General features: G+C 33.9%; 1 protein-coding gene across 1 annotated transcript in view; it reads left to right on the forward strand.

Annotated features, from left to right (window-relative positions):
- The window catches only part of CFAP46 (cilia and flagella associated protein 46), an 84,500-nt gene that overhangs the window by 13,416 nt on the left and 55,055 nt on the right, over window positions 1-16,029 (forward strand). Inside the window, exons 10-17 of the mRNA XM_026065614.1 lie at window positions 2,604-2,702; window positions 4,001-4,191; window positions 6,183-6,411; window positions 7,709-7,829; window positions 10,410-10,533; window positions 11,528-11,658; window positions 13,823-13,965; window positions 14,504-14,637. Coding sequence (XP_025921399.1) covers window positions 2,604-2,702; window positions 4,001-4,191; window positions 6,183-6,411; window positions 7,709-7,829; window positions 10,410-10,533; window positions 11,528-11,658; window positions 13,823-13,965; window positions 14,504-14,637 — 1,172 coding nt within the window. The remainder of the gene's footprint in view (window positions 1-2,603; window positions 2,703-4,000; window positions 4,192-6,182; window positions 6,412-7,708; window positions 7,830-10,409; window positions 10,534-11,527; window positions 11,659-13,822; window positions 13,966-14,503; window positions 14,638-16,029) is intronic.

A 16,029-nucleotide genomic window follows, 5' to 3' on the forward strand; every position in this document is an offset into this window, starting at 1 on the left:
AGTAAGTTTTTGCGAATAAATGTTGACTCTAAATTTTTGCCTGTATTTTTTTAATGTCTTCTGTGGAATGCTTTGATTGGAATTGGCTCCCGAGTGGGAATTTAAATGTTGCCTGCAGCTTTTGAAGATTTAACACCCATTGAAATTGTAGTCAGTCACAAAAATGTAAGCTCTAAAAGCAATTAATGTTATATGCATTCACTTTGGTCTTTATGAATACATCATCAACCTTGAGAAACAGCATGTGAATCATGATTTTGATGAGAATGTTATGGAAAATTAGGCTTGCCGGCCACCATAACAGGGTCCGACCCTAGGTTCCTGCTGAGGCAGAAGTTCGAAGTCAGATTGGAGAGAAATAAAATTTAATGATACACGTGCGGTAATTACAGCTCGAGCTGGGTGCCTCCGAAGAGGGACCCCGAACAAAGAAATCCCTGGGCAATTATACCCTTACAATCCAAATTCCCCACCCCTCAAGTGATAGTTTGGACCAATAGTAATATTTAGGTCTGGGGTCTTCCCCTTCTTCATKGGCCCCCTTCATTGTCTCTAGGCTGGCTGCTTCTTTTCTTATCTTCAAGATTTGCTACTCCTGCTGTCTGTGTAACTTCTTTATCTTTCCGGCTTGAACCAGCTCTGGGGCCCCCTTTTACTTATCTAGGTAAAAGTTCAACGTATCTAGGTGAAAGTTCACATCTTGAGGCCTAAGGCTTCAGCAAATGTAGAAGCAAGTTATGCTAAGCGATTAATTCTAGACAGCTTCAGTCTGATATTCTCTAACAGAGAAGAAAACAGATCATTTGTCTGGACCATGATTAGAGGGCTGGTGGATGGAGCAGTTCAAAAAAGCTTGCCATGAAATAGTCCCCAAGTTGTTACCTTTTCTCAAAAATAGGAGTTACCACAGTTGATCCTGCACTGAAAAGAGAAATCCAGAGATGATGTGCCACAAACTGCACTTCCTMATCTTTCATTTGTGTGGATTTATTCTGATAGTATTTTTTTCCTACACATTTCCTTTTTTGCTTTAGTAGGAATGATTTCTTTTCCAGCAAGTTATTATTTGATTTGTTATTTGCTAACATTTGATAGGTTTTAATCTTCTGTAATATTTATATTATAAAGATACTGTGAGCATACTCCTAGATGGAAATTTTGTGTGGTCTCCCCTATAAATGGTCTTTGCATGTGTATGTCTTTGTTGATTCTTACCTCCAGCCGGATCTGAGCTTTTTTTTTTTTTTTTTTCCCTGTTTCTTCTCTGTTGAGAAGCAGAGCTATTCACTACTGTATTCAGAGAATACATAAGTTTTTCAGACGTAATAATGTATGAAAGAGTGCCTGCTGGTGTTGTGAGTCCCATGAGTATGTTTTCACTTGGGCGAAATGTGCATGTATGCAAATGTACTGTAAGTGGCAAATACTGTCAAACATATCACTCCAACTTTTTTTATAATGATCCTACTTTCAATTACTTGTAACTTTATAGATTTTACCTATCCTCGCTGAAATTTTCCATTCCAGATGTCTGCCTCAAGCTCTTTTTTCTTCTGAAAAATTCTGCCAAATCTAAGGTGACACACAATTCCATAGTATTAATCTGGAAGATATTTTTAAATCCTCTAGATCAAGGATTCACAAGGATTTAGTTTGCATRTTTGTATAGGCATCAATAGAAAGTATCCCTTGCATGGCAGCCATAGAGGAGGCTTGCTTCTATTTCAACCTTCTCTTCTCCTTTGGAGGTAGTGTGAACAAAAATGACCATCTTGAGATTGCCAGGCATTGTTTTGTCTGAGACTTTATCGTAGAGTGAGAGAAATCTCTATTAAGTTCAATTTCTTTGCCTTTTGCCAAATGCTAACAGATTTTTGAGCCATAACATAAATTCTACATTACAYAAATATGTATATATCCACGGTACTTGTCTTTTCATGATATTATAAGTACTACATTCATTTAAATTTTACAAGATCTCATCTGTTTTCCAGTCATGGAGATGTTAAAATGACAAAGGTCTCACTGATAACTGATAACAGTTCATAATGACTGATGAATGGAGATACTTTCTGGCTTTCTTCACTGCTCCATAGGAAGCCAATTGTAAAGTATCTGAGATAATACATTCATGTAATTTGTATGATTTAATAGCTAGAGCTTTCCTGAAGTGTTAAAAATCCCACCTCTTTTTTCACTTAGAAGCTGCGTGATCTGTCAGGATGATTCCTTTCTGACTCGTCTAGTTCTTACTTATTCCAACCATGTATCTCTTTAATACCTCTGTTAAGCAAGAATCTGCTGGAATGAAAATCAAATTATARTATCATAGGGAAAGTCAAGTGTACACAGGTTTTCTTATTGCAAAGCTAGCAATGAAACCCAAATAAAGATATTTTGCAACTTTGACTTAATTAAAGTGGCTAATATTCAAACATCAGATTCTAACCGTGTTTTACTTTTCCAATTAATAAGCTAATAGAGTGGGATTTTCAGTAAGAAAGTAGGATGTTATTTTAGTGTAATTGTTTGCATGGTTTTGGTCTGTATCATGTTCCTTTTTATTTATTAGAAGTAGCATTTTGTACATTAATGCTTCATAGGATCCAGGGAGACTTATTGAAATACAGTGCTTGGAATATGAATATGAAGTCCAGAAACTTGGCACTAAAATTATGACTTATACGAAAGGAGTTGTTGAGGTATGTTCTTTAACATTAACTTGGAGAGAAACATAAAAGTTTTAATTTTTTAAACAAGGAAAATTGTATTGGACTTGTATCTTAATCCATTTTGCTACTCAGAAATTACTTTATATTCTTTCTAACTGGGCTGCCAGAAAGAACACTGAGAAAAGTAAGCAGCAGTTGTGTGTTCCTCCCTTAAGTGTTCAGTTTGATAGAAGAAGGTCATAAATATGTTACTTCACAAGAAATAATTTGGTAGGACTGAGGCTTGCAAAGGCAATGCTCTATTGTTTTCATATTTTATATTTACTGGGAATGTGTTAATGCATATTATAGGCGATACACAAATTCTTATTTCAGAGAAATGCAGGTTATTCCTGAGCAATTGTCACACGGGGGAGGATTTTCTTAGATTTCTATAGTCAGATGACTTGGTTATGATTCAGAGTATCAAAATTAGGAGCCCAAATTGATAATATTATGAATCAGATTAGATAGACACCTTCAGAGAGCAATTTAGAACAGCTAATAGAGATACCTAAGTTTCTAAAGTAGAAACTGAATATGCCACGTGGAAATGAATAGTGTTAGTGCGTAAAATTACTCTTATCTATGAGTGTTGTTATTTTGGGATGCAGAAAAGCCAGTCACCTTTTGTATTTTCCTATTTTGTATCGTTTGTTTTTTCATATTTTCATGCATTCTTCAGATTATGAAAGAGTACTAATACACTTAGATAAAATATAGGACATTTAAGTATTTTTAAATGTTCCTATTATGGTATATGCAACTGTTTGTTGGTTTATTATGTGACCTCTGTGAAGAACTTAATTATTAGTGTCTGTTAACACAAGTAAGGGTTTGCTTTCAWATTTAATAGGAACACAGTTTAATTGACAGTATGTCAAAATCCATTCATAATATTTTTTCCCCCTTCTACGCTACATTTGTAGCTTAGTACCTAAAAGAGAGGCAAAGCCCTTTCAATTTGTAAATAATTCACAATTATCAATTTCTGTTTATCATAAAAAAGGGGAATAGCTGACAGACTTCTGCCTGAAATATATAGTAGCAGCATGGGGTATCTAAAAGAAATATTCCTTAGTTATCAGTGTCTAAGGCTTAAAACAAGCAAACAAACAAACGAAAGCATGAAATAGAACTACACTTGGTGTTTGGGGAAGTCTCAGGAATTTGCAGGCTGAGGGGTGGCTTTCTGTTGAAAACAGCTCTAAGATTAAAATTTGGAGGAACATATAAGAAGTCATATTTATTAAATGCAATCTATGTTAAGTAATTTTTCTCTTACATAGGCTCAGCTGAAATTGATAAAAAATCTTGAATTAACCTTGCAACATGCAGTTCGATTGGGAGATCCCAATGTAATTCAGGTTGTTTGTACTACCCAATGGAATCTGTGCTTACCGCTACTGCAACACAATTTGCATCAACATGTGCGAAAGCCGTTGCTATCAGTTGCTGATGTCCTAGAAGAGATTGACAGGTAACTTCCTATGCTACACATATTTTTATTTGTTACTTTGAAAGCTGTAAGGACTGAAAGAAAATATGGACCTTGATACTGGGCTGAGCCATTTAAACATAGCATCAAACTCATTTAAAAGCCCAAGCTGTATGATATTAAGAGGCTTTGAAAACTTTCCAGTAGCTAGTAATAAATTAATAGGTGCATGTTGTGTACATTTCCTCATTCATCATTTGAAACTAGGTTCCTTTCAAGCAAAATCTCACATTGTTTAATGGTGTATAGCAAATATTGTAGTTTAAGTTAGGAAGCAAAAAATACTGTATGTAATCAAAATTATGTGAGAAAATTAYAAAGCTGCAGTATGAGTAAATATGCTGAAATATGGTCTAGATCCTGGTATTAACATGACTTTTGCTGGGTAAAAACATACAACTAAAAATTGATTTTTGAAAAATATCAGGACTTCTGTATTATATATCAAAAGAGATGCTGCTTGCAAGACAGCATTTTCTGTATCTTCTGTAATATTTGTTTTTAACTGAAAAACCTACTGTATTAAGCAAATAATTTTTTTGGATATATTCATCAGCATCTGAAATATTTCCTCTTATAATGCCCCAGATTATGCTATACTTAACCTTAAGCACTTAAATTTCACCTTTTTCGTCAATTGGAGTGGAACTAGTGAGCCTAAGTATGTGGTTCTTAGTTAAATTTGGACCTATACTTAGGCTGCTGATTACTAAGAACAAAGATCATAACTTTTGTGGTAGAGCTACTATTATAAAGGACATAGCTTGTCATTTGAGCAGAACACTAAGTAGCTTCTGATAAAGGTATTTACAGAAGTAATGAGGACTGTATTTTCAGTGTTTTTAAAATGTAATCTTTTAATTATAAAAAGAAGAAACAGAAGCCTGAGGAAGCAGCTCTATACTGGCCATATAAAGTCCCTGTTTTGTATTTCTATGCTGTTATTGAGACATTTCTTATACTTCACAGAGAAGGAATGCAACGGCAACATTTGTGGCTTTGATATCAGTCACTTGTCCCTATTAATTTGCCTGTCTCATCAAAGCCCTTCATTTTTGTTTTGGTTGTAAGAGGAATTGTAACTACCTTGGTCAGCAGCATAAGGGCAGTACTTGCTGCTCAGTCAAGTTAGCTCTAATRTGGACATACGCGAGTTCTGTGACAAGATGTTTGATACCCCAGAGGCCTTGAACTTTCCTGTGTTCTGTTCTTCGTAACATTGCTTTCATTTATCCGATTCCTGCTTTCTATCTGGAAATCAGCTCAAGTAACGTGTACCGCTCCACAGCTGCCACAAATAGCCTCCTGGGCAGGTCATAAATAGGGAGCACAGTGTACCTGAGACTGGAGAAAATACAGTCCTCATTGAAAACATGTTGACTTCGTAGAGTGGTTTGAGCAACCTCTGGGCGAAGACACAGCCTGCAGTGGGTGTGCATACCTATGATGAGGTGAAGCATAGAGCCATGTTCTGAAAAGTGCTGAGGTAGTACAGTCAGGACTAGATTTTCAGAATTTGCTTCTACTTAAAAGCCATGAACAGAGACTGAAATATTATAAAAAGTGGCCATTAGGCACTGCATCGTGCTCTYGCTGGGAATTAATAAATACTTTTGAAAATCCGATGACTTGATTCACATGCCTAAGTGGGAACTTCTGAATGGCAAGTACGATACTGAAGGAGTTCTGCTAATAATACATAAAATCAGTCAATTTACAAGATGCGTTGCTCCCTCTTGGCTGTGTTTTCTTGTGCAGAGTTAATGGAAGAAAAATACAGTTAAATTCTCTTAATCATTTCATTAAAAAGACATGACTGTGAAAATGAAAGAGACAACTCAGGTAAAAAGGGAATGTCTTTTTGCATGCAGGAGTCACTTTTAATTAGAGTCACGCTTTCGGGTAATTTTTAGGTCTGAAGAATTTTGTTTTGCCTCATTATAACAGATTACATTTAAATTCTTATTCCTTAGCATGTTGATTTTGTTACGTTGCCAAGTTCACATGGAAGTTGCTCGTATCGAAGAAGATGAAGATAGAATTGAGGCTGCCATAGAACATTTGCAGAAGGCTATACATCTAGATAACAATGGGCAATATCAAGAGCATCTAAGAGTGACTTTTAACCGTCTTCGTTTGTGCACTATGCTGTATAGGTCACCTGAGCGTCTAGAGGATCAGGCAGTAATAATGATTGAACAGGTAATCTTAAAGAATAAACTCAGCAGCTGAAATAGAGTTTGCTTATTAAATTCTTGTAGAGGAAAGCTATTTAGTAGATATGCTTATTGGTGGAGCCAACATCCGCTTGCTTTCAGTAAATTCACATTGTTTTGTTGTCCTGACAAGCCCTATGACTTCTGTCTGTGGTGGTCACACTGCTTCACAGTCTGAAGATTTAAAGTTTGGGATAGAGAATTTTTTCCAGTTATGTTCCAAACTCATTTTTGCAAAAAATAAAAATTTTAATTTGCCACAACTTTCATCTGCCAAAAAGCAGCTCAGGTATTTACGGTTTTGCCTGTTCATATTTGACAGCAAATTTGACATATTTGTTCATAATTGTCAACAGTCAAGATTTTGTTGCATRGGACAGTTTTTTTAGTAATGATGGGAGCAGTGGCCAGAGAGCTAAGTATCCTCGCTGCCTTTGAATAAATCAGCATTATGTCWAACTTAAAATATGAAAATGAAAGCACAAATGCTAAATAATATAATTTAAAGTCCTAGTAAGAGTCATGATCAAGAGTTATTGCATCTAATTCTGTTGTGGTGTTTCTGCACATGAGCAAAAATCATAATGGCAAATGATTGTAAGTTGGCTAAAAGAAATTTCAGCTAGATATCAATTTTGAGATATGCACAGAAATTAAGATGTATTCGCTGAACCTGAAATTCAGTACTGGAAGGCTGCTGGTAAGATAGGTATGTTATTGTTAGGACAAAGAAATGTAAAGATTTTTGGTTTAGGTTTAAAAATTTTTTTAATGCAAGCTTCACAAAGAACTTAATCTGTTTAATTATATTTAATAAAAACACTTAGACCTCCTGTAACTTCTGCCAGTTCTGGGTACGCTAGGAGTTTTAATGTTTCATAGTTATTCTYGGTTATTGCACCACAGATAAAAATACTTTATTATTGGTTTCTAAATAAATATTTTGCTTTATTTAAAGAAGTATAACATAATGACAAGTTATACAATGAAGAATATACTGTAAAGATCCATAAGGAACATGAACGGTACTTAGTATTCAGTTACTTTTGAAGTATTCATGTCAAGAACAACTTAAGTTCTGTGGTCACTTTCAACAACAATAATACTGCAGAATGATGTGTAAGATTTTCTGATTTTCTACAGCCAAAAAGTGTTAAATTGTGTGATCGGCATCCTGGTATATTTAGTCAATAAGGTAAATAAATAGCAATTTAATAAAAATGTAAATAGTATTATAATAGATCTGAATATACCTATTACAATTAGCTCTTTTCTTGACACAGGCTAAAAAAGGAAAGCAGAAGGATAATGTGAGGAAAAAGAGGTCCCTTCTGGTAAATGCAGGTCTTGCACTAGCTCCTGATTCATTTCAAATAGTCCTTGATAGTGAAAATGAAGCTAAAGGTAATGTATGTGGGTGTGACTAAAGATTATGACACTTGACTGTGACTGCTTTGCCCAGTCTTGGAGGTGGTTCATAATAGCTAGCAGCAATGTAAGAGAGAGTATTAAGATCCTGGGTGGAGCGACAGGTCCAAAGACTGTGGCAGAGTTCCTACTGACTTCATTAGGGGGCTGAGATTTATACCATGATACTTTAAGCGGAAATGCTTTTGTTTTCCCCTTTGAACTCAGCTGAGTTTTATTAACTATTTATTACTTTGTGCTGTAATTTTATTTTCTCTTTGTGCAACTCCTGAAGATGTTCTTACCCAATGTCATTGTTAAATGGTATTTTAGAAGTTTCACCTCATAATATTCTGTGCTAATTACATACCACACTGTGTATTCTTTATATATTGTGGTTCCCTTTCTATTCTAAGTTGTTTCTTGGTTATGAATTGTGCACAGAGATTTAGATAAGAATTCATGCTTTACTTTCTAAAACATGGATTATTTACAYTCCTTATGCCACAAACTGCTTAATTTTGTGGCTATAGAGCCTGTTATTGAAGAAGAGTCAATAGGGAACAGATCCTACATATTGCTTGATCTGTTTTTTTCTTATCTTGGCAGTGTTAAATAAGTATGACTAGTTTTACTAACTTTCTGAGTATCTGTAGTGTGCTCCCAGTTTATAGATTACGCTGTGGGAAAAGGAAAGCTACAGGAGTCCTGTAGCTGTCAAAGCAGTCTGCTGGGGTAACAAAAGGCCATGCAGTTCTCTCATGCCCTATATTCATTCAGGCCAAAATTTTTATCCCTTCATATTCTGATTTCAAGCTTGATTAGCTAATGACTTAAAAGTAAGAGCGTTACGTAAGAATGACTAATTCCACTTCATGCAGTACATGGAACTATGCGAAAGTTATTTTGTTTAGAAACATTTCCACAGATTGCTTTAAATCATTAGTTCTGGACATATAGGACATTAATTTGATCTGGATAAAACTTTCCAGTTAACATATAATAAACTCTCTATATAAATTAAAAATAAGCTTTAAAAACAGCAAATACTGCCTGCTGATAAAGTGCATTATATTTATGCAATGAAGAGAATTAGAAGTATACATATATTTCTACTTGCTCTTAAATTTTATTTGAAAACTGTAAAATTATATCCAGACTTCTTCAGAATAAGCGTTACTACATGCTAGCCTTCCAATGTAAGTAGTTAAAATGAGTGAGATCATTARAAGATAATTATTGCAATACCTTATATTTATTTGGTAAAACCTTTTGTAAAATTTTATTTTGAAAGATTTGACAGCTCTTAAGGCTGTCAGATAAACAATAAGGTTTTTGCTTTTTCATGACATTTCAGTTACAACCAACTTATTGAAGAAGTKAAAAAATATATAAGCAGCTCTATTATTAAAATATAGGACAGTGCATCAGATTTGAATTTTTTTGTTTAAAGTTACATATTTTAATGCATATGGTGCTCRAATAAATGCATCAGCATTTCATTCTTTTTTGATGTATATGCTTATCTTAGTTTAATGAGAGTTGTACCCATGGATCCAGAAAATAATATGGTTTTTTTAACCCACAGTTCTTTATCCTTCAACCTTRTGTGATATTACTGTCATGTATTAATGCTGAACAGTTTCTGTCAGTGGATCAAGGTGTATAGTTACATAACACAACCCTATTATTAGCTGGATACTGTCTTGCAAAGTACTTTAAACAATAATAAGAAATACCTTCCTCTTTTCATTTTGAGTGAACATAGTTAATATAGGTGAACCTGTTTACATATATTTTAATGTCAGAAATTCTTATATTCCTGTGGCAGATTATCTGAGATTGCATTAAAGCTTACTAAGTCTAGGTTATGTCAGGGGCCATGGCTTAGATTCAAGTGAATGTCCAAACTCAYCAGATTTTCCAGTCTCATTGAGTTATTTGTATTCTAATATAGAGCATCTTCTTTTTGTCATTATAGTGCAAAAATAATCTTTCTTTGATGTGTCTGTATCATTGGAGCCCTTTTCTGCCTTGGGGCCCAGCTCATTCTTTCCTTGCATCTTTTTTCTGTCAGTGTTGGTTATTTCTCTGTTTAATATTTTTGCCCAAATAGTTATATCCTGTTGATTAAGCATAACAAACGTCAGTATTCTAGAATTAAAAAAATATRTTTAAGACCTATGAAAAATACATTTGCATGGATTAGTGTTCTTAAAATGCAGCAAGAATGTCAACCTTGATTGTTACTATATCCATCTCCTGTTGATTGGGGCTTGATTAGAGCAATGCATGTCCTCCCAGAAAAGTGGCATTTGAGATATTTTGGGGCCAAACAGCCRTAAGTCAGTTCCTTCATGTGACAGTTACATCTGAGGATACAGAAAAAACAGAATAGAGACTGGTGTGGGTATTTTTAGTTTGTTCATTTGTTTTGGGGAAAGCTTGAAGGACTGCAAAAAGGACTGAATTTCAAATGGTTCAGAAACTAGTTATGAATCAAAATGCATTCCCTTCATGTGTTTTTTCAGCTATAATATTTCAAAATTGCCTTGAATTCTTTTTTTCTTTCTTAAGTTTCCTCAGGTAAAAGTAGGAGTCAAATAAGTTACCTCAGTGCAAAAGCACAACATCATATTAAAAGTGTGGAGAAAGTTGATGGACATTTGAAACGCTTAGGAAATGAAAATGACAAAGATAGGTAATAGAAAAGAAATATCTCTGTCTTTTTTTGTGTAGAAATGTGTAAAGTAAGTAAGTGTTCTTATTACAGCTTTTAAGTTACTTGGTTATAACTTTTAAGAAGCTGAACACTTCAGTCACCTGGCAAAGCATTTAAGCATGCATTTAACTTTACGTCTGAATGGTTCCCTTAAATTCACATAGCAGGCATAATTGTATTCGTACTCTTTTTTTCCTTCTCTCTCTCACATGCACACATAAATTAATCTATTCTATTGAAACAAACACACAGAAGAATTGGTGGGTTAAAGCTGGGAGACTGAATAACTTGATGTGCAACTGAAACATTCCTGAAACATTCTTTACATCCTTCTACAGCACTGCATGCTATATCTTTTTTGAGAACAAAAACGTCTTTTTTGGTCCATATTCAGAGCCAGAATAATTCAATTGTAGGAAAACCTCAGTTTTCTTTTGAAGTATTTATTTTATCATTCTTTATTAAGAAGGTAATGCTTCTCTTTTTGCTGCACTAAAAATTTCTAGGCAAATGTACTGAACTCTAAACTTGTTTTCAGGATGCATTTTGAAAATCTCAACACTGATTTTGAAATGGAGCATATTTATTTTAATTTAGTGTAATTTAYTCTGTAAGATAGATAGTTAGGGCTATACCACAAACAAGTTTTGAAATTTCGGTATAATTATTATCCAACATAATGATTTTTTCCCCACTCTTCATAAGTCAAAAGGATTTTTGATTTAAAATGAATAAAGTAATTAATGTCTCTATTCCTTCTGTGTTTTAATGGAAAGCTAGACACCAATTTACTTATGTTATCTTTGCTACTGATAAAAAGTCTTACATTTATTAACACTGCATAATAAGTTTTATTAGATTTAGAATCTTGTTTGTGTTAGYCATCATAATTGATGTGTTTTCTAATGGATCCTAAAATGTAGAGAATAATTCTGCTTATAAAATAATTTTATTTATACTTTTTCTTTGATAGAATTAGACTTTGGGCAGATTTGGCAAAAGTTGCACGAAAACAAGGAGTGTGGGATGTCTGCCGCACAGCATGCAGATTTTGTCTCCTGTATGATGATACTTTGTTTAGGAAGGTAACAAAACCTAAAAAAAGTAAGTGACCAAATTATTTTGAATGTTCTAAAACAGAACTTTTTTCTCATTTATTACAGTTGCTTGAAAGAATCAGCTAAAGTGCAGTACGGTGTTCCAACTGATATAACACACATTGTTTTCAAAAAGCTTTTTAAAAGAAATTTAATTGTTAGAAGGCTACTTTCAGAGTGCATAGAAGTTTAGGAAGGAGATTTGGAATTACCAATTTTCGTGATAACTCAATGGGAATGTTGTTAGCTGATGCTGTGAGACCTAAGCTTTGGACCTGTGCTATCGAAAATACTTACATTTACGGATGATATAGAGGGGTTCAGGTAGGAAGATCTAAAGTTAGTGTGAAAAGAAGCGAAAGGATCTGACAATACAGAAGTGACTATGCCATGAAATTGTAAGGAAGGTTTATCATGAGGGATCTGGAAGACAGCAGATATGGAGGAGCTTCCATGAGAGGTGAGCTRTATACACAGGGTTTTATTCTTCAGTTGTCCATATTCATATTTTGGGAGTTATAACTTGTTACAGACACACAAAATGAGTATTTTGCCACTGCAGTATCTTCAAATGTAGTCTTCTTTCTTGGGCTTTACACATAAAGTGAAGTAGGACATGCACCCTCACTTGCTCTCATCTGCCCAGGTGAGAAAAGAGATGTTGTTGTGCTTGTGCTTATGTGAATCCTCAGTGAGTCGTTTCCTACTTACCTTGTGTTGCCTTTTTTTTTTTTTTTTTAAACTTCATTATCTTCTTTCCTCATTCATTTTTTTCTTCCTTCCAGTTCCCACAGTTTCCTGAGGCTGTTGGTCCTCACTGCATATTGGCATACATGGAAAACTCTTTCAACCTTCAAATCTAGAAATTACATTTTTTGGTGGAAACCCTACTTTGCCTAAGAAGTGTTTCTACCAGCATTAAAGAAAAGTACCCATCTATGAAGTGTACCTACCTAGCTAAGAAAATTAGGTTAATTCCCTGCTGGTCCATATTACCCATCTCTGTCATACTCTGTTACCTGATGAAACAGAAGAAAAATGGATTATCCGCCATTTCGGATGAGACTCACCTGTTAAATTCTTTACCCTCTTTCCCTTATTAATGGTTCTGCTGAGATATCTGAGATCCTTTGTGCCTTGTTCTTTGAGGGTCTGCTACAGAACTACCACACATGTTGACAGAGGGTTCTCAATTCAGGGAAGGAGCACTTTCAAATCATTAGCTGCTTGCTGACTTTTACAGATGTCTGTTGAAGGTTTCTTTCCTGGCAGTTGTTAACTTACCTCTGAGAATAGATGAAATCCTAGTAAATAGCTTTTTGTCTTTTTTTTTTTTTTTTGGCTAATGTTATTTGAACCTGTTCCAGATTTTTTCTCTAGATTGTTTCCAAGTTTCACTTGAAGTAGGACATTAATTTACCCATTTTCTTTCACAGATTTCCCATCTCCAAGGTAAAGGTGTCTTCCTCATGCTCTGGGTGTTTATAGACCTTTATAATTTTATCTGTGTCAGTCTAAACTGCGTAAGCAGGAGATCAAGGGACACTTTTCACCTCTAATCAGAGGTTGTTCAAATGGCTGAACAAAACCTGCTATGAGATTGCTGAAGCTGGTTCATGTTTTCAGAGGTAGAACTTCACTAGAAATCAAGCACCCACTATTGCCCAAAAATTTAGAGTAACCCACTGTGGCAGGTTTTATATTTTTACTTACTGTTTCAATTAAAATAATCTTGCTCCTTTCTCTCTGTTATTTAAACAAAGAAAAATAATGCTGCATTTCTCTTTATTGCTGTATATGTTGCCAGAAAGTCATGATTTAAGCATATTGAGATTTTAGCCTCTGTCACTGCATGCTGTCCAGTGCTCCACTTCCACTGAAAACTGAATTAGAGARTGTGGACTGTATTCATATTAATGCAGTTTTTGTATGAACATTGTGACTGGAGCAAATTATTTGCTACAAATATTGAAGTTTAAATACAGATAAAATCACAGGTAACTAATATGTTACTCGTGGAGAATAGGTTTTGAGTGCAATAAATTGCAATGACTAAAAAAAAAAACTTGAGTGAAGTAATTTAAAATCTATATTCATTAACTCTTTATTGTGGATTTATGGCTATATAAAGATTTTTTATTTCTAAAATTAAGTTTTTTTTTTTTTTTTAGCACAGAAGAAGAAAGCTAGTATAGTTGTGGATGATGATCAAGGTGGCAGCTTACCAGGCAAATCATTACTACTTGCTAAATCTTTCTCTTTTGAAAGAGATTTACTCAGAGTATTAGCAGAAATAAGATTCATTAATGCAGAGGTAAAGAAAGTGCACAGCTGTCATTCATATTTGTAACATTTAGTCRTAGTTTTATGCGTAATTCTAGCTATATTCATCTTGAACTGGGTTATTGATTATTCTATATCTCCATGGGAACTAAAGGAAAAAATAGTTTCATGAATCAATTTCATAAAATTACTCCACGAAGCTAACTATATCTGTAGTTTCACTATGAGTAGTGATAATACTTTTTGTATGAAGGATTTTATTGTAAATCTTTGACACCTGATGTTATATTTCTGGAGCCTTAAAGTTCCAGCAGCATAAAAGATTTTTTTTCATATTATTTTTCCTAATGGAATAATTTATTTAATAAAATTAACTGTAAACAACTGGAAGATTATGAACTATTTTACATTTTATTTCTCAAGGTAGGTTTCTGTATTCCCACACAAAATCTGAAAAAACATTCTGTATTTTTCCTTTCTTTGAAAAGGTACTAACACAAATACTAAGACACAGTCTATTTTCAGAATGATAAGCTGTGTAGAAAATATATTTCTCTGTATCTTTCTAGGCAACTGTTCATTTATTAAGATTGCAGGGAATTGAACTGAATGATCATGCTGTACCTCCAGAAGATACAAGCCAACATCCTACAGGATATGTTGCAGGTCTTTCTGAAAGTGATCCAGAATGGAAAACATACAGGTGTGTGTATTTATAACAAGATCTAGGAATTTTAGCAGAGTATTTTATAATCACGCATAGATGATAGTTTCAAAAGTTATTTCTTTTTAGTAAAATTCATTGTCATCACATGGTCCATGTTTTAGGTATGAATGCTGGTGGGAAAAGGAGGAGAACCTAAACAAAAATCTTTGGAAGTGATTTTTTTTCAGTTTACTTTCATTCTGGAGCATGTGTTTTATCATTCAACATTTATTTCTCTGTAATGAGAAGCTAATATCTCAACCTTAAAAACTAATAAATCTATATTATATTGACATTTGAACTGTGAAATTCTATATTTAAAAATATATATACATAAATATATATAAAAAATAAAAAWATATATATTTTCCCCAAATATATGTTTCTTAGTAGCTCCTATAACTATAACGATGTCTGAGTACTTGAATAAACATGCAGTGAATTACTCAAGTTTGCAGAACTAGTCTGTTCCTTCCARTCAACAGGAATAAATAAGGGAGAGTAGACTATAGCAAGATTCTTTTTTCTAGTCTCACAGTGTTATTTGTTTCTAAAGAAGAGGGGGAGAGACTTTTAAAGACGATGTTTAAACTCTTTTCTGTTTACATTCATACTAATATTTGCCTTATTGTTATAGTGGTCATCATGTTCTAAAATAGCAGGATGTCAGCATTGTTTGCCTAAGCTGTGAAATACAGTTAACTGGACATTGTCTGTACATTATTGAAGATTAAGTAAAATTTCTCTCATCATCTGCTTGCAAATGTTGAGTAAACCAGGAAAAAGTATAAACTGGTCAGAACAGAGGGACATGCAAGATGAGGATTCTGTTCCAAAACTGTTTTTTGAACTTACCCAATTTACTTGTGGTGCCACTGTCTCTCTTGTCAAATTAAAAGCTTATAGGAAAAAAAGCGTTTTTGTCAATCACTATATATGACCTGTACAGTTGGTGACACAGTAATACTCTGCATCAGTTTGTGCTTTTTGGTTTCATAACTTAACCATGGCCGTTCTGTACGGTCATTCAAGATTCTATTTTTAATACTGTTTTTTCTAAATAATGGGTGCAGTATATATCTTGAAAATTGATTTATACATAAAAGAATGCTATTGCATAGGCTATAAAAAGATGTTATTCTATTAAAAATGAATGTAGTGTTTCAGAACATCTGGTGATGTCTTTGAGTGCAAGAAGACATGCATTTGTTAAGTGAAAAAGACACACCACCTAAACACTTGAAAGGAATGCCTTACTTGTATCTGTGTTCACACATCATGTGCACTTTATAAAAAGTCCTGTGGATAAAGCATGAAATTTAGATTATAGCTGCTGCTTTTCTAAGCTAATAGTATTTAAATGTCAGAGACTAATCATTTTATGTGGAT

This window comes from Apteryx rowi, unplaced genomic scaffold, assembly GCF_003343035.1.
Source record: "Apteryx rowi isolate R43461 unplaced genomic scaffold, aptRow1 scaffold_23, whole genome shotgun sequence".
NCBI classification, from domain to species: domain Eukaryota; kingdom Metazoa; phylum Chordata; class Aves; order Apterygiformes; family Apterygidae; genus Apteryx; species Apteryx rowi.